General features: G+C 39.9%; 2 protein-coding genes across 2 annotated transcripts in view; both read right to left on the bottom strand.

Annotated features, from left to right (window-relative positions):
• Nucleotides 1-12,411, bottom strand: part of LOC103277533 (zinc finger protein 420-like) — a 43,702-nt gene extending 31,291 nt beyond the window's left edge. Inside the window, exons 1-4 of the mRNA XM_062973226.1 lie at nt 12,267-12,411; nt 6,364-6,880; nt 3,707-3,824; nt 2,288-2,358 (exon numbers count right to left, since the gene is read on the bottom strand). Coding sequence (XP_062829296.1) covers nt 2,288-2,358; nt 3,707-3,824; nt 6,364-6,753 — 579 coding nt within the window. The 5' untranslated portion in view covers nt 6,754-6,880; nt 12,267-12,411. The remainder of the gene's footprint in view (nt 1-2,287; nt 2,359-3,706; nt 3,825-6,363; nt 6,881-12,266) is intronic.
• A 1,691-nt stretch (nt 12,412-14,102) lies between these two features.
• LOC134296983 (zinc finger protein 664-like) lies at nt 14,103-22,291 on the bottom strand. Its single transcript, XM_062973217.1, has 3 exons — nt 22,208-22,291; nt 17,644-17,770; nt 14,103-16,001 (listed from the first exon to the last, which is right to left on the bottom strand). The coding sequence occupies exons 2-3, from the start codon at nt 17,741-17,743 to the stop codon at nt 14,905-14,907; spliced, it is 1,197 nt and encodes a 398-aa protein (XP_062829287.1). The 5' UTR covers nt 17,744-17,770; nt 22,208-22,291; the 3' UTR covers nt 14,103-14,904.
• Nucleotides 22,292-23,702: the final 1,411 nt, after the last annotated feature.

Here is a 23,702-nt window from a genome sequence, read left to right as displayed (position 1 = left end):
TCTACTCACACTCCAAGATCTCTTTCATATGAATGCTTGTTAAGCCAAGTGTCACCTTTATCTGTGCATGGCATTTTTCTCCTGCCTAAGTGTACTACCCTACATCTATTCTTGTTGAAATTAATTTGGTTAGTTTTGGCCCAGTCCTCTACCATGTTAAGGTAGTCAATATAACTGGATGGTCATTGTTGGGGGACCTCTTTTTGGTCCATTCTTAGAGACAGAGACAACCTTTGCCTCCTCCAGTCTGCTGGGATTTCTCCTGTTCCCAGAAATGAACAAAGAGGATTGCCAGAGGTTCTGGGATTACTGCTGTTAGTTCAATACTCTTGGGTGTAGTTCACCTGGCCCTGGAGACTTGAATTAATTGAGAGTGGCTAGGTATTCCTGGACTACTTCTTTACCTATTTCGGGTTGCATTTCCGCTATTACCTCATTTGCTCCATCTTGCTCAGGTAGAATACCGATTTCCTTTTGGGAGAAGACTGAGGTCATGTTCTACCTTGTCCCTATCCCCAGTTAGCATTTCACCACCTTCTCCAGGCACAGACCCTACTCTTGGCTCAATTTTTTCTTCTTCTGCTGACACAACCAAAGAACCCATTTTTTTGTTTTTAATCTTTCTGGCAAGCTTTGTTTGGCGAATGGGCTTAATAATAAAATGCTCTCACCATAAATGTATACAGCGGAGTAGCTTATTTAGCAGCAGCAGTGTGACCCATAACCAGTAGCCAGTATAACACGAAATAAAAACACATAGACTGTTGCTATCTTCCTTTGGAGGCCGTTCTTATAGAAAAATAATAAGATTGAACTATTTACAAAAAACAAGTTTTCCATAATGTAACAAAAATTCTTTATACTTCCTTGTTATATCTTTGCTTCAGCTTCTGTCCTGTTTTATCTTTCAAGAACAGCCTTAAAACAATGTGGTAAGTAAATGAAAACTGCTTTACTTTAGCAAAACATAAAGAACAGCACAAGCAGTGGTATAATACAAAAGAAAGCAAGACAGTTTTAGTGCAACATAGTTCTTAAGTCTCTGATAAATTCCCAAATCAAGTAGCAGTCTTACTTCAGACAAAGAAACAGCAATAAATCCTTAGAAGCAGTTTCCCAGACTTGAAGCAGGCACAAAGGGAGTGAAGGCTTAGGCATTGAGAGTCAGTTTGTTACCAGCAAAAGCTGGCTGCACCTGTTTCTGCTTTATAGCCCTGAGTTCCCTCACAGCTGCTAGGGCAGTTTCCAATTACTCGGCTGCATTTCTGGTAGCTATTCTAGCTGAACGACATCTCTGCTCTGTTTCCTTTCACCTCTCCTGAAATGTGGGTACTTGCAAACTCTCCTCCTCAGATTCCAACTGCCCCTCTGACTCATGAACACTTTCCTGCTCCCCTTCCTCTTCTGAAGAAGAGGAATCCCTAACAGCTTCTTGCCTTCACTTGGCTTCTCTCTCATGTAGATAAAGAACATAAAACAATCTTCAAACTGAAGCAGCTCTCTCCTTGGAGCAGAAAACACAGCACTCCTTACACCAAGGCATTCTTCACACAGAAGGAAGTCTTCACACAGGAGGAGCAAGTAACTCACAGGCACACCTGCTTATATTACCATACTAGTTTTGCTTAGTCATTGCATCATTCTAACTCTTTCAGTGCCTGTATATCATTTTTTGTAATTAAAAATACACTGTTAATTTTCAATATTTCTGACAAGCCTGATTTAGATTGTTAGACCTTTTCCCTACTTATGCTGGTTAGTCGTTTACATTCTTTGGTGCCCCCCCCCCCCAATTTCCATTTCTTGTACATGTCCCATCTTGTATATGCTCCGTTGAAAGTTCTTTGAACATCCTGTTGTCAAAGGCTTTCATAGCTGGAATCACAGGGTTGTTGTGTATTTTTTGGGCTGTATGGCCATGTTCCAGAAGTATTCTCTCCTGATGTTTTGCCCACATCTATGGCAGGCATCCTCAAAGGTTGTGAGGTACCTCACAACCTCTGGGGATGCCTGCCATAGATGTGGGCAAAACGTCAGGAGAGAATACTTCCGGAACATGGCCAATGCCATACAGCCCGGAAAACACACAACAACTCTTTGAACATCCATTCTGGTTTCTTTAGTGTTCTCTTAATTTTTTCTCACCTTGTAATTGTGCCTCCAGTATTTCACTTCTAAGGGAATACATTCCATCTTGTCTGTTTCAACAGATATTTGATAATTAAGCATGGAACAAAAGGCACCCAAGCAGGCCCAGTCCTCCTCTCCCAGGAATCCTTCTGCTTACCTGATTCAGTCCCACTCCATCACGAAGGGGGAGAAACGACTGAGGATTTGGCAACCACATCGTTACAGACCCTGGGGAGAGAGCAAGGGGTGGACAGCTGATCACATAAACATGCCTCAGAGGTGACAATGACAGTTCTATAAAGAAACCAATGAGGAAACGACCCTAAAAACACAGGAGCATTCAACAGCCCAAGAAGATGTACAATGTTAGGGTTTAGGACTTTATCTTGCAAGCACTGCTATGATTATGTTTGATTGAAACTAGCACTGGGCTTGGTGTTTCAACTGACTAAAGTTATTCTTGGTTGTCTGTTTGTTTTCCAGGTCAGTTTCAGGACTCATCTTCGCTTAGGGTCCCACCTGGGAAGATACTGAAGGGCTGCATTTTCAGTCCTATTGCAAGAAAGAAAACTGCAAATCAAACTGAAATTACACCTCTAGCACCCAATGCCTACATATAACAATAACAACAACAATCTGCCTAGAAGATCAGGGGGCAGAGGACTCTTACAAGTAAAACAAGCAGTCAAAGAAGAAGAACATGCCCTGGCAGAATATGTAAAGCAAAGTGAAGAACCTGCTTTGATTGAAGTCAAAAATCAGAAACTCCTCAAAGCACAGCAGACAAAAAACCAGTATAAGAAAACTGCACTACAAACTAGAGCTGACAGCTGGCACAACAAAACATTGCATGGAAAGTTCCTTGACAAAATTGAAGGAAAAGCTGATAAGGAGAAGACCTGGCTCAGGCTCAGGTGACAGTCGCATTGACGAAAAACAACAGGAAAAACTCAGCCGCTATCAGGACCTCAAGATTGAACTTCAAAGACTTTGGCAGAAACCATTGCAGGTGGTCCCGGTGGTGATCGGCACATTGGGTGCCGTGCCAAAAGATCTCAGCCGGCATTTGGAAACAATAGACATTGACAAAATCGCGATCTGCCAACTGCAAAAGGCCACCCTGCTGGGATCTGCGCGCATCATCCGAAAATACATCACACAGTCCTAGACACTTGGGAATTGTTCGACTTGTGATTTTGTGATACAAAATCCAGCATATCTATCTTGTTTGCTGTGTCATAATAAAATAATTTTATTTCTTACTCCCACTCCTTGCAGTTTGAGGCGGGTTACAACACAATTTTAAAAACATGAACTTTGCCAAAATTCAACAAAGATACATATTTCTATAAAAGATCCACATTAAAACTGCATTTCTATAAAATACATATTAAAGTACATAAAGCATCACACAAAGGACATGAGTTTAAGATATATATACCCATCTCAAGGCCAAATGATCCTGCGTGTTGTGTTCATCATCTGAAGCTCAAACTGTGGGTGTGCAATCATCCCCCCCAAAGCGGAATTTACACTGGCATAAAATCCCAAAACTCCCAGAAGAGTTCCTTCTTACCCTGCAAGGCGGCAGCCCCGTCTCCTTCCCGCTTCAGCTCCTTCTGCCTGAGACTCTGGGTGGTGTCTGGTGGAGATTCCTCTGGTGCAAGGACTTCCATGGAGTTATTATTATGGGCCTGGAAGAGCACAGAGTATTCAAGAAGGTGTTTGGGAAAAGTTCAGAAATATCACAGACATATAGACCTTTTTAAAAAAAAGAATAACTCTGAAATGGCATCCTAGTTGGAAACAAATGCCACACTCTCCCTCCCATCATTTCCTATGTTATATCTTGAGGTCAACAAATTTGAGTAGAGCAGCAACCAAGCTTACAGTAGATATGGAGGGACAGAGCAGGTGGAAAAAGAGGCAGAGGGAGCAGGGACGTTTATCCACCACATCAGTCCCATCTTGGAATAATAATAATAATAATAATAATAATAATAATAATAATAATAATAATAATAATAACTGGGCCATACCTGTCATAAGTTATACTGCTGGCATTATAAATTGGACAGAGGCAGAACTGGACAATTTGGAAAGAAAAACAAGAAAACTCATGACCATTCATCATTCACTGCACCCTCGCAGTGATGTTGACCGGCTATATCTGCCTAGAAGATCAGGGGGCAGAGGACTCTTACACGTAAAACAAGCAGTCAAAGAAGAAGAACATGCCCTGGCAGAATATGTAAAGCAAAGTGAAGAACCTGCTTTGATTGAAGTCAAAAATCAGAAACTCCTCAAAGCACAGCAGACAAAAAACCAGTACAAGAAAGCCACACTACAAACTAGAGCTGACAGCTGGCACAACAAAACATTGCATGGAAAGTTCCTTGACAAAATTGAAGGAAAAGCTGATAAGGAGAAGACCTGGTTATGGCTCACGAATGGGACCCTGAAGAAGGAGACAGAAGGCCTGATCCTTGCAGCCCAGGAGCAAGCCATCAGAACAAAGGCAATTAAGGCCAAAATCGAAAAATCAGCTGATGACCCAAAATGCAGACTGTGCAAGGAAGCCGACAAAACCATGGATCATATCCTCAGCTGCTGTAAGAAAATCGCACAGACAGACTACAAACAGAGGCACAACCATGTGGCCCAAATGATTCATTGGAACTTATGCCTCAAGTACCACCTCCCAGCAGCAAAGAACTGGTGGGATCACAAACCTGCAAAAGTATTGGAAAATGAGCACGCAAAGATACTGTAACATAAAACAGCATCATCAACAATCAAAAATCTGTCCTGTAATAAGTACTGAAATACGAGGGGAAGGGACTTGTGCAATATACTATGTGAAAGCAACTGTGCTTTCTGTGCAACATGAAGACAACCAGAAGTCTGTTCATGGTGAGTCTAGGCTTTTGTTTCAATGTATACAAGCCCCTAGTTATGCTAGATCCGATCAGATATAGCTTCAGTTTTATGAACATCAATGTTGCACATAAAACCATAATATAGCAATGTATGCTATTGTCCTTAAGCATAATTCAGATATGTCATTTTCATGCAGAAGGTTACCTTTAAACATCAAGATTTTAGGCAGTAATGGATAGAAAACTAATGGTTGAATTATAAATTTTATGGTAACTGAAATGATACTTGTTCAGGCCTTGGTGGTGGGGTTGTTGCTTCTAAAATGTTCACTGTTTTGTGTTCTGTTTCACTGTAAGTTATTAATGTATGTAAATAAAGATTAATATATTAAAAAATGGATAGAAAACCAATGTAATAACAGAATTAAGGGAAAACGCAGCTACCAAACCATTGTGTTCTCTCTCTGATTGCTCTCCAAAAGTTAAATATTATCTTAGTAAATAGAAAGATAAACATTTGAGTTGCTATTGTCTAAAACCAACAAACAGTTGCACAAGTCAGACAGTGATGAAAGGGTAGAACCAAGATAAAGATCATAATATCTCCAACTGATGCTCGGGTGCCAGAGCTAAGAGGGAGCCATGAAGAGAGTTCCATCTTGTCTCTTTGCATCAGCTGGAGGACCCTCCCCGCAATAACATGCTATGCTAGTTTTTTATATATATATATGTATATATATGTGTGTGTGTGTGTGTGTGTGTGTGTGTATATATATATATATATACACACACAATATAATTTACAATAATATATAATTATAACATATTGTATATACATATAATATTCATATTATATTGTAATACAATATAATACTAATAATACAATATAATATTAATTATATATTATACTTTACATGTAATATTACTAATAATATTACAACATATTGGTACAGTACAATATAGTAATTTATTACCAGTATTGTACCATGATAATATAATATTGTATGTAAATTTAATTTGTAAGCCGCTCTGAGTCCCCTTCGGGGTGAAAAGGGCGGCATATAAATGTAGCTAATAAATAAATAAATAAATAAATAAATAATATCTCTTAAGATAAAGTTGGTAGGGAGTTTGAAAAAGAATAATATAGTTGTTCAAGTATTTTAAGGTGGTGCTATATAGGTGCATAAGTGTAACAATTTACTAACCTAGTTTTACCACCATTCAAAGACATTAATAAAAGTAAAGACATATAAAAATGAAGCTGACAGCTACCTCTGTAAGAAAGGCAGGATGTACGTCTAATCTGCCCATCAGTCCCAAGGTTAGTGAAACCCAGAGGGAATGCTCTCACCTGTCCTTCCTGCTCCTTGTCCTCTGCCCGACTCAGGAGGAAGCCTTCCGCCAGGGCCACCGCCTGGGAACAGGTCTCTGCCCCACACTCTCGGACCCAGCTCCCCATCTCTGGGGACAGAAGGCTCAGGAACAGCTCCAGGGTCACCAGGTCCAGCACCTCGGCCTTGGTGTGCTGCTCTGGCTTCAGCCACTGGTGACACAAATCGTGGAGACGACTACAAACCCCTCTGGGTCCTTCACCCTCTTGGTAGGAGGACTGCCTGAAGTGCTGGCGCTGTGTGTCCGAGCTGTCAAGGTCCACACTCAGGAACTTATCTGTGGTTCTGTCCCAGGATTCCCCACTGCCCCCAGGTCCTGCTTCAGGTCCACGTGAGTTGGGTCTCTCCATGTTGGAACCACTCCGGAGAAGAACCAAACCGCATCCAAGATGTTTTCCTCCCTCTTCCTTCTTTCAAGGGAAAGAAATCCCTCCACAGGCTCTACTCCGAAATTCTCAGCCAAAAATCACATTTCCTCTGTGAAAGAAAGGCAGAATTGAACAAACAGGCTTCGGGAGGCTTTTTCTTGGAGGGTTAAGAAACAGGCCCTTGATGTATTCCCGAGCCCTCCTTTCCCCTGGGCCTCTGCTTCTGGAGCCTCCAAACCCACCTGGCCTCACCCGGCCTTCCATTGAGCTCTCATTCAGCCCCAATCCACACTCTCCCCCCATATACATACACAACTATACAACAACAAGTAAACTGTTTAAAGAAGACTATAACCATACATCAAAAGACTGTTAAAATACACAACCTGAAGAAGGATCCCTTGAAACAAGGAGATTGTACCTGGAATTACTTGTTGTAGTATAGTTGTGTATGTACTGTATATACACCATATTCTTGGACTGTTTTCCATTTGAGATTGATGTATGTTTTGCTTTATGTATTACATAATAAGATAAGATAGTTGGGACTGTAAAGAAAATACTTATCAATACAAGCATACTGTCTTATGAATATACGCATTTAAATTTGTATAAGAACATATATACAGTAGAGTCTCACTTATCCAAGCCTCGCTTATCCATGCCTCTGGATAATCCAAGGCATTTTTGTAGTCAATGTTTTCAATATATCGTGATATTTTGGTGCTAAATTCGTAAATACAGTAATTACAACATAACATTACTGTGTAATGAACTACTTTTTCTGTCAAATTTGTTGTATAACATGATGTTTTGGTGCTTAATTTGTAAAATCATAACCTAATTTGATGTTTAATAGGCTTTTTCTTAATCCTTATTATCCAAGATATTCGCTTATCCAAGCTTCTGCCGGCCCGTTTAGCTTGGATAAATGAGACTCTTCTGTATTTAAGTTTTTTCTATCGATACCATTCTTGTAACATTTTGATATAGATATCTGTGCCTTAAGTTTGTTTTACTATGTTATTGTATCAGCATTTTTACAGTATGCTGTCGGATGTCTTGTATGTATTTTGTTTTTATATTGTAATTGTTTGGGTTTGGCCCCATATTAGGCGCCTTGGGTCCCTTCGGGGAGATGGAGGCGGGATATAAAAATAAAGCTATTATTATTATTATTACTATTATTATTATCGCTTTAATTGCATCTAACATGTAATTTATTAATCGCTCCCATTTTTTAGCTCCCCATTTGCCTTCAATTTTCTGGAGGAAAAATTGTCTCTTGTTCCAATCTATTTTTATCCCTAATAGCTCCTCCATTTCTGTCCTAATTATTTTATTTTATGGAACTTTAAATTATTTTATGGAACTTTTGTATTTTTTCACAATCCCACCACATCTGGGTGTAAGTTCCGGTTTCCCCGCAGCTGTGCCAACATTGTTTTGGGGAGCTTCTGGCTATATGAGCTAATTGCTATAGGCGTTCCATACCATTTTGCCTGGATTTTGCATGGCATTTCCTTTATCTTTATTTTTTAAAATAATTTTTATTAAAATTTAATAACTATTTACATCGAAAGTGTGAGAACATTGTTTTAGAGTAAAGAAGAGGAAAAATAGAAAAGAAGTGACTTTATATTTAAAAAAAACCCAAAAAACAAAAAAACAAAAACGGGGAGAGTTGGTTCGACTTCCATTCTTCTTCCTTCCCTTTAATAATCCTAAATTTGTTTCAACGGCCCAATATTATTTGGAATTCTTTTTTCATATGGTCATCGACCGTGGACCAGTCGGTCATTTTTACTCCTCTGCTGTTATTCTTTTTCAGCAAAAAAGATAGCTTATTCATGTCCTTTATTTCCATTACTTTTTGTTGCCATAGAGTCTTGTCTGATGTTGCTTACAATTTCCACATTTTTGCGAATACCATTCTGGCTGCCGTTGTTAAAAATCCGAAAAGTTTTTTTTTCTTTATTTATGTCTGCAAACATTTCAAATATGCCCAATAGATAAAGTTCAGGTTTCACTGTATATTCCATTCTTAATATTTTTTGACATTCCTTGTGAATCATTTTCCAATATCAATTTGTCCTAGCACATGACCACCAAATGTGGTAGTAAGATTCTTCTTTATTCTTCTTTATTCTTACATTTCCAACATCTACAGTAGAGTCTCACTTATCCAAGACTCGCTTATCCAAGATTCTGGATTATCCAACGCATTTTTGTAGTCAATGTTTTCAATATATCGTGATATTTTGGTGCTAAATTTGTAAATACAGTAATTACAACATAACATTACTGCAGAAAACACAAAATATTCCAAGCATAGAACAATGGCTTGAGAAAATTGAAGATAACATTTATGCTTAGGCAATATAGAGAAAAACCTATAAAACATACGGACTGGACATATTATGAGGAATATAAGATAAAGAACTTACAAAAGGAGTAATAAGATCTTTGTCAAAAATAATAAACAACTGAACAAATACAGTAAATACATACAGTAAATAAAGAAATCTTAGAGGATCTATGAAATAACTAACCTGAACCGCTAAAAATGGAAGACTAACATTTCATTTCCCCCTTTTTTTTAAGTTTCCTTCTTTTTTTTCTTCTTTTTTTCTCTTTCCCTTTTTCCCTTTCCCTTTCGTACTCTTTTTAATTCCAAGCGTAAATCTCTTTGAAAAAACTCTGTATTAACTGTGCATTTCTTTTTATGTACTTGATGAAAAACTCTTTAATAAAAATTATTTTTAAAAAATAACATTACTGCATATTGAACTACCTTTTCTGTCAAATTTGTTGTATAACATGATGTTTTGGTGCTTAATTTGTAAAATCCTAACCTAATATGATGTTTAATAGGCTTTTCTTTAATCCCTCTTCATTATCCAAGATATTCGCTTATCCAAGGTTCTGCCGGCCCGTTTAGCTTGGATGAGTGAGACTCTACTGTATTATCTAGATTTTTATACATCAGACTGAGTTTCTTTGGAGTTGGGTACCAACATTTTAAAACCAATTTTCTTTATCTTTAAATGTTTTATTTTATTACTTGAATTTTATCCAATTGTCTATTTCTCTCACGACAACTTAGTTCTTCCTCCCAGATTTCTGTCAAGGTGTGCGTGTGCGTGTGTGTGTATATAGTATATAGTATAGTTTTCCTGTGATTATTTTGTAAACATATTTTCTATTTCTCTCACGACAACCTAGTTCCTCCTTCCAGATTTCTGTCAAGGTATATATATATATTGTATTGTTTTCCTGTGATTATTTTTTAAACGTATTGTCTATTTCTCTCACGACAACTTAGTTCCTCCTTCAAGATATCTGTCAAGGTGTATATATATATATATATATATATATATATATATATATATATAGTGATTATTTTGTAAAGGTATTGTCTATTTCTCTTACGACAACTTAGTTCCTCCTTCCACATTTCTGTCAAGGTATATATATAGTGATTATTTTGTAAACGTATTGTCTATTTCTCTCACGACAACTTAGTTCCTCCTCCCAGATTTCTGTCAAGGTAGTGATTATTTTGTAAACGTATTGTCTATTTCTCTCACGACAACTTTGTTCCTCCTCCCAGATTTCTGTCAATATATATATATATTGTATTGTTTTCCTGTGATCATTTTATAATCGTATTGTCTATTTCTCTCACGACAACTTAGTTCCTCCTCCCAGATTTCTGTCAAGGTGTATATATATATATATATATATAGTGATTATTTTGTAAACCTATTGTCTATTTCTCTCATGACAACTTTGTTCCTCCTCCCAGATTTCTGTCAATATATATATATATATATTGTATTGTTTTCCTGTGATCATTTTATAATCGTATTGTCTATTTCTCTCAAGACAACTTAGTTCCTCCTCCCAGATTTCTGTCAAGGTATATATATAGTGATTATTTTGTAAACCTATTGTCTATTTCTCTCACGACAACTTAGTTCCTCCTCCCAGATTTCTGTCAAGGTGTATATATATATATATATATATATATAGTGATTATTTTGTAAACCTATTGTCTATTTCTCTCACGACAACTTAGTTCCTCCTCCCAGATTTCTGTCAAGGTGTGTATATATATATATATATTTATATATATATATATATAGTGATTATTTTGTAAACCTATTGTCTATTTCTCTCACGACAACTTAGTTCCTCCTCCCAGATTTCTGTCAAGGTGTATATATATATATATATATATATATATAGTGATTATTTTGTAAACCTATTGTCTATTTCTCTCACGACAACTTAGTTCCTCCTCTCAGATTTCTGTCAAGGTATATATAGTGATTATTTTGTAAACGTATTGTCTATTTCTCTCATGACAACTTAGTTCCTCCTCCCAGATTTCTGTCAAGGTATATATAGTGATTATTTTGTAAACGTATTGTCTATTTCTCTCACGACAACTTAGTTCCTCCTTCCAGATTTCTGTCAAGGTATATATATATATATATATATATATATATATAGTGATTATTTTGTAAACATATTGTCTATTTCTCTCACAACAACTTAGTTCCTCCTCCCAGATTTCTGTCAAGGTATATATATATGTGATTATTTTGTAAACGTATTGTCTATTTCTCTCACGACAACTTAGTTCCTCCTCCCAGATTTCTGTCAAGGTAGTGATTATTTTGTAAACGTATTGTCTATTTCTCTCACGACAACTTAGTTCCTCCTCCCAGATTTCTGTCAAGGTATATATATATATATATATATATATATATATATATAGTGATTATTTTGTAAACCTATTGTCTATTTCTCTCACAACTTAGTTCCTCCTCCCAGATTTCTGTCAAGGTATATATATATATATATATAGTGATTATTTTGTAAATGTATTGTCTATTTCTCTCACGACAACTTAGTTCCTCCTCCCAGATTTCTGTCAAGGTATGTATGTATGTATATATATATATGTATATATATATAGAGTGATTATTTTGTAAACCTATTGTCTATTTCTCTCACGACAACTTAGTTCCTCCTCCCAGATTTCTGTCAAGGCATTTATATATATATATATATATAGTTTTCCTGTGATTATTTTGTAAACGTATCCCATGCCTTCCTTTCTCTTTCTCAACTTTCCATTTTATTATTTTATCAATCCCATCTGCACCAGGCCTAGGCAAACCTGGGCCCTCCCTCCCTTCAGGTGTTTTGGACTTCAACTCCCAGAATTCCTGGCCTCAGGCCCCTTCCTTTTCCCCCTCAGCCGCTTAAGCGGCTGAGGGGGAAAAGGAAGGGGCCTGAGGCCAGGAATTCTGGGAGTTGAAGTCCAAAACACCTGAGGAGAGGGCCCAAGTTTGCCGGGGCCTGGCTTCCAGAGCTGCTGAGGCCAACCTGTGAGGGAAAACGGCCTAGGCCATCTTCGGCCTGCCCTCCCTCCGAGTGGTTTGGGCCTTGTCCCGCCTTCGGCCTTTGGCAACAAGACTCACCAGGAGGCGGAGGAGGAGGAGGAGGAGGAGACAGGCCGCAACGAGGAGGAGGAGTGGGTGGCCAAAGGGACACTCCCCCCTCTCCCAGCCGGGCCAGGGAGTTGGGTTCCCAGAGCGGCAGGAAAAAAAAAAAGTAGGCCTCGTTTTAGGCGCTCTTCCTGCCCCTCTAGGAACCCAACTCGCTCTCCTTAACCCTTCCTGGCGCGGCTGGGAGAGGGGAGTTTGCCCATTTAGCCGCGGCAGAGAGTTCCACTGCTGAACAGCTCTCTCACACAGTCAGGAAGTTCTTCCTCATCTTCAGGTGGAATCTCCTTTATTATTATTATTATTATTATTATTATTATTATTATTATTATTATTATTATTATTATATTGTTCCTATTATTATTATTATTATTATTATTATTATTATTATTATTATTATTATTATTATTATTATATTGTTCCATAGAGTCCTAGTCTCCAGAGAAGCAGAAAACAAGCCTGCTCCCTCCTCCCTATGACTTCATGTCTCCTCTCTCTCCGCCTTCTCTTCTGCAGGCTAAACATGCTCAGCTCTTTAAGCCGCTCCTCATGGGGATTGTTCTCCAGACCCTTGATCCATTGAGTCGCCCTCCTCTGGACACATCTCGATCCCTGGCCTTTATCATGTCTCCTCTCTCTCTGCCTTCTCTTCTGCAGGCTAAACATGCTCAGCTCTTTAAGCCGCTCCTCATGGGGATTGTTCTCCAGACCCTTGATCCTTTGAGTCGCCCTCCTCTGGACACATCTTGATCCCTGGTCTTTATCATGTCTCTTCTCAGCCTTCTTTTCTGCAGGGCTAAACATGCCCAGTTCTTCAAGCCGCTCCTCATGGGGATTGTTCTCCAGACCCTTGATCCTTTGAGTCGCCCTCCTCTGGACACATCTTGATCCCTGGTCTTTATCATGTCTCTTCTCAGCCTTCTTTTCTGCAGGGCTAAACATGCCCAGTTCTTCAAGCCGCTCCTCATGGGGATTGTTCTCCAGACCCTTGATCCTTTGAGTCGCCCTCCTCTGGACACATCTTGATCCCTGGTCTTTATCATGTCTCTTCTCAGCCTTCTTTTCTGCAGGGCTAAACATGCCCAGTTCTTTCAGCCACTCCTCATGGGGATTGTTCTCCAGAGAAGTGGAGGGAAAGGAAAGGAAGACGAGGGAATGGGAGGAAAGGGAAGGGAAAAGGAGGGAAGAAAGGAGTGAGAAAACAAAGGGAGGGATGATGGGGAAGGACAGGGAGGGAGGAAGTAAGGAAAGGTGGCAGGATGAGGGAAAGAAAAAAAATTGGCTTCAGCCAAGTCACACTCTCTCAGCCTCAGATAAAGACAAAGGTAAATCCCCTTTGAATAAATCTTGCCCAAAAAAACCTCTGTGATAGTGTCTAATGACCTCTGCTTTGCCTGGCTTCCATGAGGGAGGAAAGAAAGAGTAGGTTGCTTTCACCCTGGCTGGCGGCGGGTTCTATGCCGGAAGGACGCTGATTTCACCCTGTGTGATGAGGACATGGAATGACTTGAAGGCACACAACAACAACTCTTTTAAAACTATATTCCTGCCCTTCAACAGTCTGAGGGACCATGAATCAACCCTTGGCTTAAAAGGTTTGAGAACCCTTGATACAGGACAACAAACTGAAAAAGCAGAGCAAATATTTCAGGAGATGGAACCAGGATTCAAGATGACCTTCATAACTATTACGGAAAAGCAAACACTCCAGTATATTTCCTTTTTTGACCTAAGAAACTGACAAAGTTTAACACCAGGTGAAAACAACTCAAGACAATATTTACCACATCCCTGAAAGCCAAGTCTCAAAAGTTATGCTCCAAAACACATTTATTGTAATTTTTCTGCTTCAAACTCAACATCAATTATACATACACAACCCTCTTACAGATGTTTGAAATATGTATTTCCAGCTGTTTTCTATCAGCTGTAGAAGCCATGAGGTTCAGTGGCACTGGGTTAGTATAGGGTCACAAATGCAGTCACGTAATGGTTTAGTAGGTAATATTCTGAGAAGTTAAAAATACGTTTTAAAAAAATGACATTTCTATTTTAAATGTAATTCTGCAGAATCCGTAACGAACATGACGAACGAGTACATAAAATGGACAGCGCAAATAGAAAAGTCCATACGAACAGCTAGCATAAGAAAAGGCAGGAAATGTGAACTGGGAGTAAAGTTTTAGCTTCTAACAAAGTCCCATTAATATTTCTCATGATGCAGATCCCATAATTTGAAACACATTTTGTCATCAGACCAAACTCTTTTTCTACCACTTGGTTATTTTACAGCATTACGGCCTTCCGTAAGACAGTTTGATCCAGAGCTTTCCAAAGATTCCACGTTTTTAGTCAGGCGCCATTCCGCAACACAGTCATTCGGTTTTACTGATCAAACTGGAGGTTTGAAGAGATAGATTGCAGAAGAGATACGGATCGTAGCTGAACTGTACGGGACACAACGTATCTCATGAAAACGTTTCATTTAGATTTGTAAAAAATATATGATTTGTAAGATGATAACATACATTGTAATTTCTCGTTTGCGCGACACAGCTACACACAATGTGTTGGAAAGTTCTAGTTGAATGCATCACCGTGTGTGATGTATGTATCAGTATTCCGCCATAACGGAAGAAGCACTTTCCGGGTGTTTGTAGGGTTTCTCCCACGTAGGAATCCGCGGGTGCTTGGCACATGCGCCGTTAGCGCCATCTCCGCAACACTGTCCGCACTCGGCCCGCTTGCAGGCTTTCTCCCCCGTGTGGGTCCTCTGGTGGGAGTGGAGGTGTCCCCGCTGGCCGAAGCTCTTCCCGCACTCCACGCACTTGTAAGGCTTCTCCCCCGTGTGGGTCCTCTGGTGCGCATAGACGTGCCCCCGCTGGCTGAAGCATTTCCCGCACTCCATGCACTTGTAGGGCTTCACTCCCGTGTGGGTTCTCTCATGCGAGTGGAGGTGCCCACTCTGGCTGAAGCACTTCCCGCACTCCAGGCACTTGTAGGGCTTCTCCTTGGTGTGGATCCTCTGGTGGGAATACAGGTGGCCCCGCTGGCTGAAGCTCTTCCCGCACTCGGTGCATTTGTAAGGCTTCTCCTTGGTGTGGATCCTCTGGTGGGAATAGAGGTGGCCCCGCTGGCTGAAGCCTTTCCCGCACTCGGTGCACTTGTAGGGCCTCTCCCGAGTGTGGATCCTCTGGTGGGAGTGGAGGTGCCCGTGCTGGCTGAAGCTCTTCCCACACTCGAGGCACTGGTAGGGCTTCTCCTTGTTGTGGGTGGTCTGGTGCTTGGTGCAGGCCCCGCTGTCGCTGAAGCTCTTCCCGCAGTCCATGCACTTGTAGGTCTTCTCCCCGGAGTGGGTCCTCTGGTGGGAGTGGAGGTGCCCGTGCTGGCTGAAGCACTTCCCGCACTCCGCGCACGAGTAGGGCTTCTCCCCCGTGTGGACCCGGAAATGGATGTTCAGGTGCGACTCGTACTTGAAGGCCTTCCCGCAGGCAGGGCACTTCGCCTGGCCGGGCTCCGGGGTCAAGGTCTCCCCCATCTCAGGGCCCAGCGGGGCGGGGGGCTTCTTCTTCCCGTTCTTGGACTGGTTTCCCTTTGGCTTAGATGCCCCGTTTTGGCCCTCAAACTCCTGCTGCTTCTCCACAATCGGTTTGGCCGCTTCCCAGGATGCCATGGGGAGCTCCCGGTAAGCCTCACTTGGGGGCACATTGCCTGCTAGAGAAAATAAGGAGAAGCAGAGGAATAATAATAATAATATTTTCTCTATATAAAAATGCAATGTACATTTGTAGGATTGAGTAAACAACAAAACCACTAAACCAAATCACACCGAATTTGGCCACAAAAGACAGTCATCCAATCTATGTCTTTCAAACAAAAAAATCTGGAAAATAAAGTCCAAATTAGAGAACAAGGAAGAGCCGTTTTCAACCCTGGTTGCTTGTCAGAAGGGTAGGCCCTGCGCCCTTTAGGCCCCACCCACTTCAACCCCCTCGGGCACAATGGCGCCAGGGTACAGCCAGGGTTCAGGCTTTTGAGGCTGCAAGGCTATTCACTGCTATTCCACCTGGCCAACAAAGCATTCCCATAAGCCACAGCAACACGTGGCCGGGCACAGCTAGTAATAATAATAAAACTTTGTTTCTAGACTGCTCTCTCTCCCCAGAGGGACTCAGGGTGGTTAACATATATATAAAAGGCAAACATTCAGTGCCACAACTATTTCACTAATATGAAAAGTATAAAATGGCAATGAAATACTCATTATAATAAAAAATTCCACATTAGAAAAAACAATAAATTTAAACTTGACACTCAGTAAAAATATTATTGCACAGAGCAAGCATATACTTTAAATGACCAAGTTGCTGAAAATGTTCAGCATTTGTTGTAGTTTCACTTAGCATGAGGACAGAGCTTTCAAACTTTCCACGTTGATGAAATGTTTTTGCTAGCATGCTTGTGGATTTCAATGGCTTCTCTGTGCAGTCTGACATGATAGTTGTTGGAATGGTCCAGCATTTCTGTGTTCACAAATAATATACTGTGTTCAGGCTGGTTCATCAAGTGCTCTGCTATGGCTGATTTCTCTGGTTGAGTTAGTCTGCAGTCCCTTTCATATTCTTTGACTCGTGTTTGGTGGTCCCTATGTAGACTTGTCCACAGCTGCATGGTATACGGTAGACTCCATGGTGGTTGTTAGTGTGGAATCCCACACTAACAACCATGTCAGACTACACAGAGAAGCCACTGAAATCCACAAGCATGGGGACAATTTCAACAGAAAGGAGGAAACCATGAAAATGAACAAAATCTGGCTACCAGTATTAAAAAAAACTCTAAAATCAAAACAGTAGATGGGAAGCAACACTCTGAAGGCAGAGGAGCCCCAAGGATGGCAAATGACTGAACAAAGGATGTCCCTTTGCAAGAGACAAACCTTTCCAATGCTAATTAGGGTGATTAACTGAAACATTAATGCTGGCTTCCCAGTGACAAAGGACTCTTGCCACACCCTGGACTCTACAAAGATATATATTTTTTCCTTTCCTTGCCTAGTTTATCCATGCCTCACAATCGCTGATGCCTGCCATAGATGTGGGCGAAACGTCAGGAGAGAATACTTCTGGAACATAGCTACACAGTTCGAAAGACATACAACAACCCAGCCAGTAGGCTGTTAGGAATTGTGGGAGTTAAAGTCCGAAACACCCAGAGGGCCGAAATTTGTTCGTACTTGGCTTACAACATACATTCCCTCGCTTAGACATGGGCCACTGACTCTCTTCTCCTTCCTTGAAGGTGCAGCCGTTAGTCGCAAAGTGTATCCATTGAGGGCAAAGGGGGCTCTTACCCAAAGAGGCGACGTTCCCGTAATTCTCCATCAGGACCTCCTTGTAGAGGACCCTCTGGCCCGGGTCCAGGAAATCCCACTCCCCGCGAGTAAAATACATGGCCACTGCCTCAGAATTCACCAGCCGCTGGAAAGTAGAAAAGAAGACATCTTATTAAGCCACACATGGAAACGTCAAAGTATGTTTGTATGCTGGTGAGTTGGTTTGTCCCATCAAGGCTCTTTTTCCACATCCATGTCTGGATGGACCTGGACTAAACTCAGCCCACAGACCCTCCATGACCCAATTTAAAAGAACTGCAGAGCCCCAGCGACAAAACCTTTTGGACACAAAGCAGAAGAAAGGGGAAAGAACAAAGTGGATTGGCTGCTTTTTTTGTGTGTGTCAGGAGCAACTTGAGTTGCTTCTGGTGTGAGAAAATTGGCCGTCTGCAAGAACGTTGCCCAAGGGACACCCAGATGTGTTTTTTAAAATGTTTTTACCATCGTTATGGGAGGCTTCTCTCATGTCCCCGCATGGAGCTGGAGCTGATAGAGGGAGCTCATCCACGCTCTCCCCGGTTTGGATTCGAACCTGGCAGCCTTCAGGTCAGCAACCCAACCTTCAAGTCACAAGGCTTTAACCCACTGCGCCACCAGGGGCTGCTGCTAAGTGACATGTGAATGAAGGGATGGGAGGAAGGGAAGGAAGAGAAAAAGAAGAGAGAAGAAGATAAAGATAGGTAGGTAGGTAGGTAGGTAGGTAGGAAGGAAAGAAGGAAGGAAGGAAGGAAGGAAGGAAGGAAGGAAGGAAGGAAGGAAGGAAAAAAAGCAGGAAAGAAAAAAAGGAAGGCAAGGGAAAGGAGGAGGAAGAGAGAAGAAGATAGAGATAGGTAGGTAGGTAGGAAGGAAGGAAGGAAGGAAGGAAGGAAAAAAGATGTCAGGAAAGAAAAAAAGAAGGCAAAAGAAAGGAGGGAGAAGGGATGGAGGTGAGAGAGCAAGAAAAAGGAAGGAAGGAGAAAAAAGAACAGGGAGAGAGATTAAGGAGGGAAGGAAGGAAGAAAGAGAACAGGAAGGCAAAGGAATGGAGAGAGAGGGAGGAAAAGAAAGAAAAAAGAGGAGGAATGAAAAGAAAGAGAAAGGGAGGGAAATGGGAGAAGTAGAAAGAAAAAGAGAGGAAGGAGGAAAAATACAGAGAGAGATTAAGGAGGGAAGGAAGGAAGAAAAGAAAGAGAACAAGAAGGCAAAGGAATGGAGAGGGAGGGAGGGAAAGAAAGAAAAAAGAGGAGGAATGAAAAGAAAGAGAAAGGGAGGAAAATGGGAGAAGAAGAAGAAAGAAAAAGAAGGGAGGAAGGAGAAAAATGAAGGCAAAGGAAAAGAGGGAGAAGAGATGGAGGTGAAAGAGCAAGAAAAAGGAAGGAAGGAGAAAAAGAATAAGGAAGGAGACAAAGGAGAGAAGGAAGGAAGGAAGGGAGGAGAACACAAAGGCAAAGGGAGGAAGGGGAAAAAAAGAAAAAAGAGAGGAATGAAAAGAAAGAGAAAGGGAGGGAAATGGGAGAAAAATGAAAAAGGAGGAAAGAGAGAAGAAGGGGAGGGAGATAAAGGAGATAAAGGAGGGAAGGAAGGAGAACAAGAAAGTAAATGGGGAGAGAGAGGGAGGGAGAAGAAAAAGGGGAAGGGAAGAAAGAAAGGAAGAGAAGGGAAAGGAAGGGATAAAAAAGAAGATGGGGAGAAAGAAAAAGGAGGAAAAGAAGGAAAGGGGAAAAGGTATGAGATAGTCATTAAAGTCAGAAAGGGAATGTGGAAACAAACAGACTTTGGGACATATGGGTAAATGTATTGAGTTTATATTCATTGGGTTGTTGTATGTATTCCGGGCTGTATGTCCATGTTCCAGAAGTATTCTCTCCTGACCTTTCGCCCACATCTATGGCAGGCATCCTCAGAGGTTGCTTAGTTGCTCCATGCCTCACAACCTCTGAGGATGCCTGCCATAGATGTGGGCGAAACGTCAGGAGAGAATACTTCTGGAACATGTCCAGACAGCCCGGAATACATACAGCAACCCTGTGATCCCGGCCATGAAAGCCTTCGACAACACATTTATATTCATCGAAGGAAAGGGGAACAAACCTGCAGCAGAAACAATGAAATTTTGGAATTAAAAGATTAGATGAGTTGGTCCAGGTGGAGGCGGCACAAGGAAAGGATATGAGACAAGGGGGGGCGGCATAAAATAGTAATAATCTTTACACATAATAAAAGTGAAAAATGTGTATGGGTGTATGTGGTGAAGGTGTCGACTTACACAGACAGTCTCCTGCCTCCACAAACACAGAGCAGGAGACACCCATGGCCCATCCTCCACTGACATTGCAGGTTATGGTGAGCATCATGAACATGTAGCACAAACCCTACCAGTGTCCACCACAAGCACCATCCTGCCCCCCACCCAAGTGAAGGCTTTCATGTGGAGACAATTTCCTCCTAGATGTTCTGCTTTTTCTCCAGAATGGACATCCCAGGGTTCCTTAATTTGCATGACCCCACCCACTGACTCTCCCTTAACCCTTAACTACCCTTTCCTATGGCACACAGCAAACAAGGAATTGATCAGCAATTGAACAAGAGGTTTGGGGAAAATTCACCATGATTTACAGGAGTTGTACTTGACCCACATCCAGAGAGCACAGTGAACCCAACCAACGATGGACCAAACTTGCCACGGATGATGGAACTTGCAGTAACTTCACTGATACTGTGACCCCCACCAACAATGGACCGGGACCAAACTTGGCACAGAGAAGCCCCATGACCAACTGAACATATTGCATGGGTTAGTGGGAATGGACCTTGATTTTGGGAGTTATAGTTTGTCAGGGTATTGTGAATTGTGTGAAATGTTAAAATCAATCTAGGCTGTTAGAAATGCCTTCTGTGTGAGTTTCGGCAAGGCATTTCAGTAGTTATGGAGTTAATAAGAACCTGCTTTGATTGATGTATCACAGGACCAATGGGGTCAAGTTTGTTTGACCGGGACTTCCTTCTTGGTCTGTGGAATGCAGGGGAGTGTCGTCTGTTAGTGTGTGTGTTCGGCTTGAGCATTCTCTGGAGATGGACTATGAATGCTATTCTCTGTAGCCGAGGAGACACAGCCATGTGTCCGGGATTTATTGGGAATGACTGCAACTGTAAATAGTTATGTAAATAAAGTTAAACAACAGTTGGTTTTCAACAACTAACCCTTTGCCTGCTGGACTGTTTGTTGACCAGTGCTGATTCTCCGCATGGGAAAACAGCCTGGAGAAGGAGGTGAGACCGGGATGATGTTTTTGGAACCCACTCTGCACGGCAACCAGGGTCTCACCCCAACGTTGCCACCACTGACATAGTTCACCTACCTCCAAACAAACTGTGATCCCCATTGACAATGGACCAGGTCTAAACTTGGCACAGAGAAGTCCCTTGACCAACTGAACATAATAACATAATGAACATAATGGGTTTAGGGGAGTGGACCTTGATTTTGGGAGTTGTAGTTCACCTGCATCCAGAGATACTGTGACCCCCACCGACAATGGACCGGGACCTAACTTGGCAGAGAGAAGCCCCATGACCAACTGAACATACTACAGGGGGCAGTGGGAATGGACCTTGATATTGGGAGTTATAGTTCACCCACATCCAGAAAAAACTAAACCCTGCCGATGATGGATTCCAGATCCAGATGGATCTGAAATCCATCATCAGCAGGGTTTAGTGTTTTCTGGATGTGGGTGAACTATAACTCCCAATATCAAGGTCCATTCCCACTACTTGGCACACAGACCCAAAAGGGCCAACTGAGAATACTGTCAGGGTTTGGGGGTGATTGTCCTTGGCATATGGGAGTTGTAGTTCACCTGCATCCAGACAAGCACTGAACCCAACTGACGACTGATCTGGACCAAACTTAAGGTCGAGAAAGGAGGGGTAAAAATGAAGTAAATAAGTAAATAAATATTACCTAACATCCCAAAACAAACAATGCCTTCTTCTAATAACCCGGGTCCCCAAGCTAGTATTATAACATAACACATTATAATACAAAATACATAATATGATATATATGATATATGATATACAGTACAGTCTCACTTATCCAACGTAAACGGGCCGACAGAACGTTGGATAAGCGAATATGTTGGATAATAAGGAGAGATTGAGGAAAAGCCTATTAAACATCAAATTAGGTTATGATTTTACAAATTAAGCACCAAAACATCATGTTATACAACAAATTTGACAGAAAAAGTAGTTTAATACACAGTAATGCTATGTAGTAATTACTGTCTTTATTACGAATTTATTACGAATTGTATTACGAATTTAGCACCAAAATATCACGATGTATTGAAAACATTGTCTACAAAAATGCGTTGGATAATCCAGAACGTTGGATAAGCGAGGCTTGGCTAAGTGAGACTCTACTGTATAACATAATACATAATACAATATATACTACAATATATGATATAATATATAATTTATAATGTAATATATAATATATAATATTCTCCCTCAAAGAGATGCGTCCCCCTTTTACCTCTTTCTCCAACCTCCTCCGTGCACCCCCCCCAATTTCACCCACTTCCGCTTCCTCCCAGAAACGGAAGCGGAAATGGCGCTGCCTTCCTACATCCTTCTGTCAGAAATACACCACTTCCTGCCGCCCTAGGAATCAGGCTGGGACTCTATGGCCTTTGGGAGGACTTGATTGCTTCCCTTTTTCTGTCGTGTTCATTGAATGGAGGAAGAAGCTGTATTTATTATTGATGTTATTGTTATGTTATTATATTATTATATAATATATTACTATATTATATTATGTTATTATATATTATTATGTTATATGATATTATTATATTATATATTATTATGTTATATTATTATGTTATTATATATTATATATTATTATTGATGTTATTATTATGATATTAGATTATATATTATATATTATTATTATTGATGTTATTATGTTATGTTATATTATATATTATATTATTATATTATATTATTATATTATTATACATTATACATTATTATTGATGTTATTATTATTGATTTTATGTTATTATATATTATATATTATTATTGATGATATTATTATTATATTATGTTATTATATATTATTATATTATATTATATTATATATATTTTGTCATTGATGTTATGTTATTATATATTATATATTTTATTATTTTATATATTATGCTATTATATATTATTATGTTATATTATATTATTATTGATGTTATTATTATGATATTAGATTATATATTATATATTATTATTGATTTTATTATGTTATATTATATTATTATATTATATTATTAGGTTATTATATATTATACATTATTATTGATGTTATATATTATAAATCATTATTGATTTTATTATTATTGATTTTATGTTATTATATATTATTATATTATATATATTTTATTATGGATGTTATTATGTTATTATATATTTCATTATATATTATATTATTATGTTATTATATATTATTGATCTTATTATTATGATATTATGTTATTATATATTATTATGTTATATTATATTATATTATTATATAATATTACATTATATTATTATGTTATTATATATTATATATTATTATTGATGTTATTATTATTATTCTGCTCTGTCTATTTACCCTACTTATACCCCACCTTTCTCTACCCCAAAGGGGACTCAAGGCAGTATACACACACACATACATTTTATATACAAAAAATTTATATATACACACATATATGTTTATATATGTATATATGTGTGTTTATACATGTATAATAGAATCATAGAATCCTAGAGTTGGAAGAGACCTCATGGGCCATCCAGTCCAACCCCATTCGGCCAAGATGCAGGAAAATCGCATTCATATATATATATATATATACACACACACACACACACACACACACACACACACACACACTAGCTGTGCCCGGCCATGCGTTGCTGTGGCTTAGTCTGGTGGTGTTGGTCAGTCTACATTAGGTTGTATTTATGCTGTGACCTTCTTTATACTCACA

This window comes from Anolis carolinensis, chromosome 2, assembly GCF_035594765.1.
Source record: "Anolis carolinensis isolate JA03-04 chromosome 2, rAnoCar3.1.pri, whole genome shotgun sequence".
Taxonomy (NCBI): domain Eukaryota; kingdom Metazoa; phylum Chordata; class Lepidosauria; order Squamata; family Dactyloidae; genus Anolis; species Anolis carolinensis.
The sequence above is the reverse complement of the archived record's forward strand: the minus strand, read 5'-3'. Positions and strand labels throughout refer to the sequence as shown.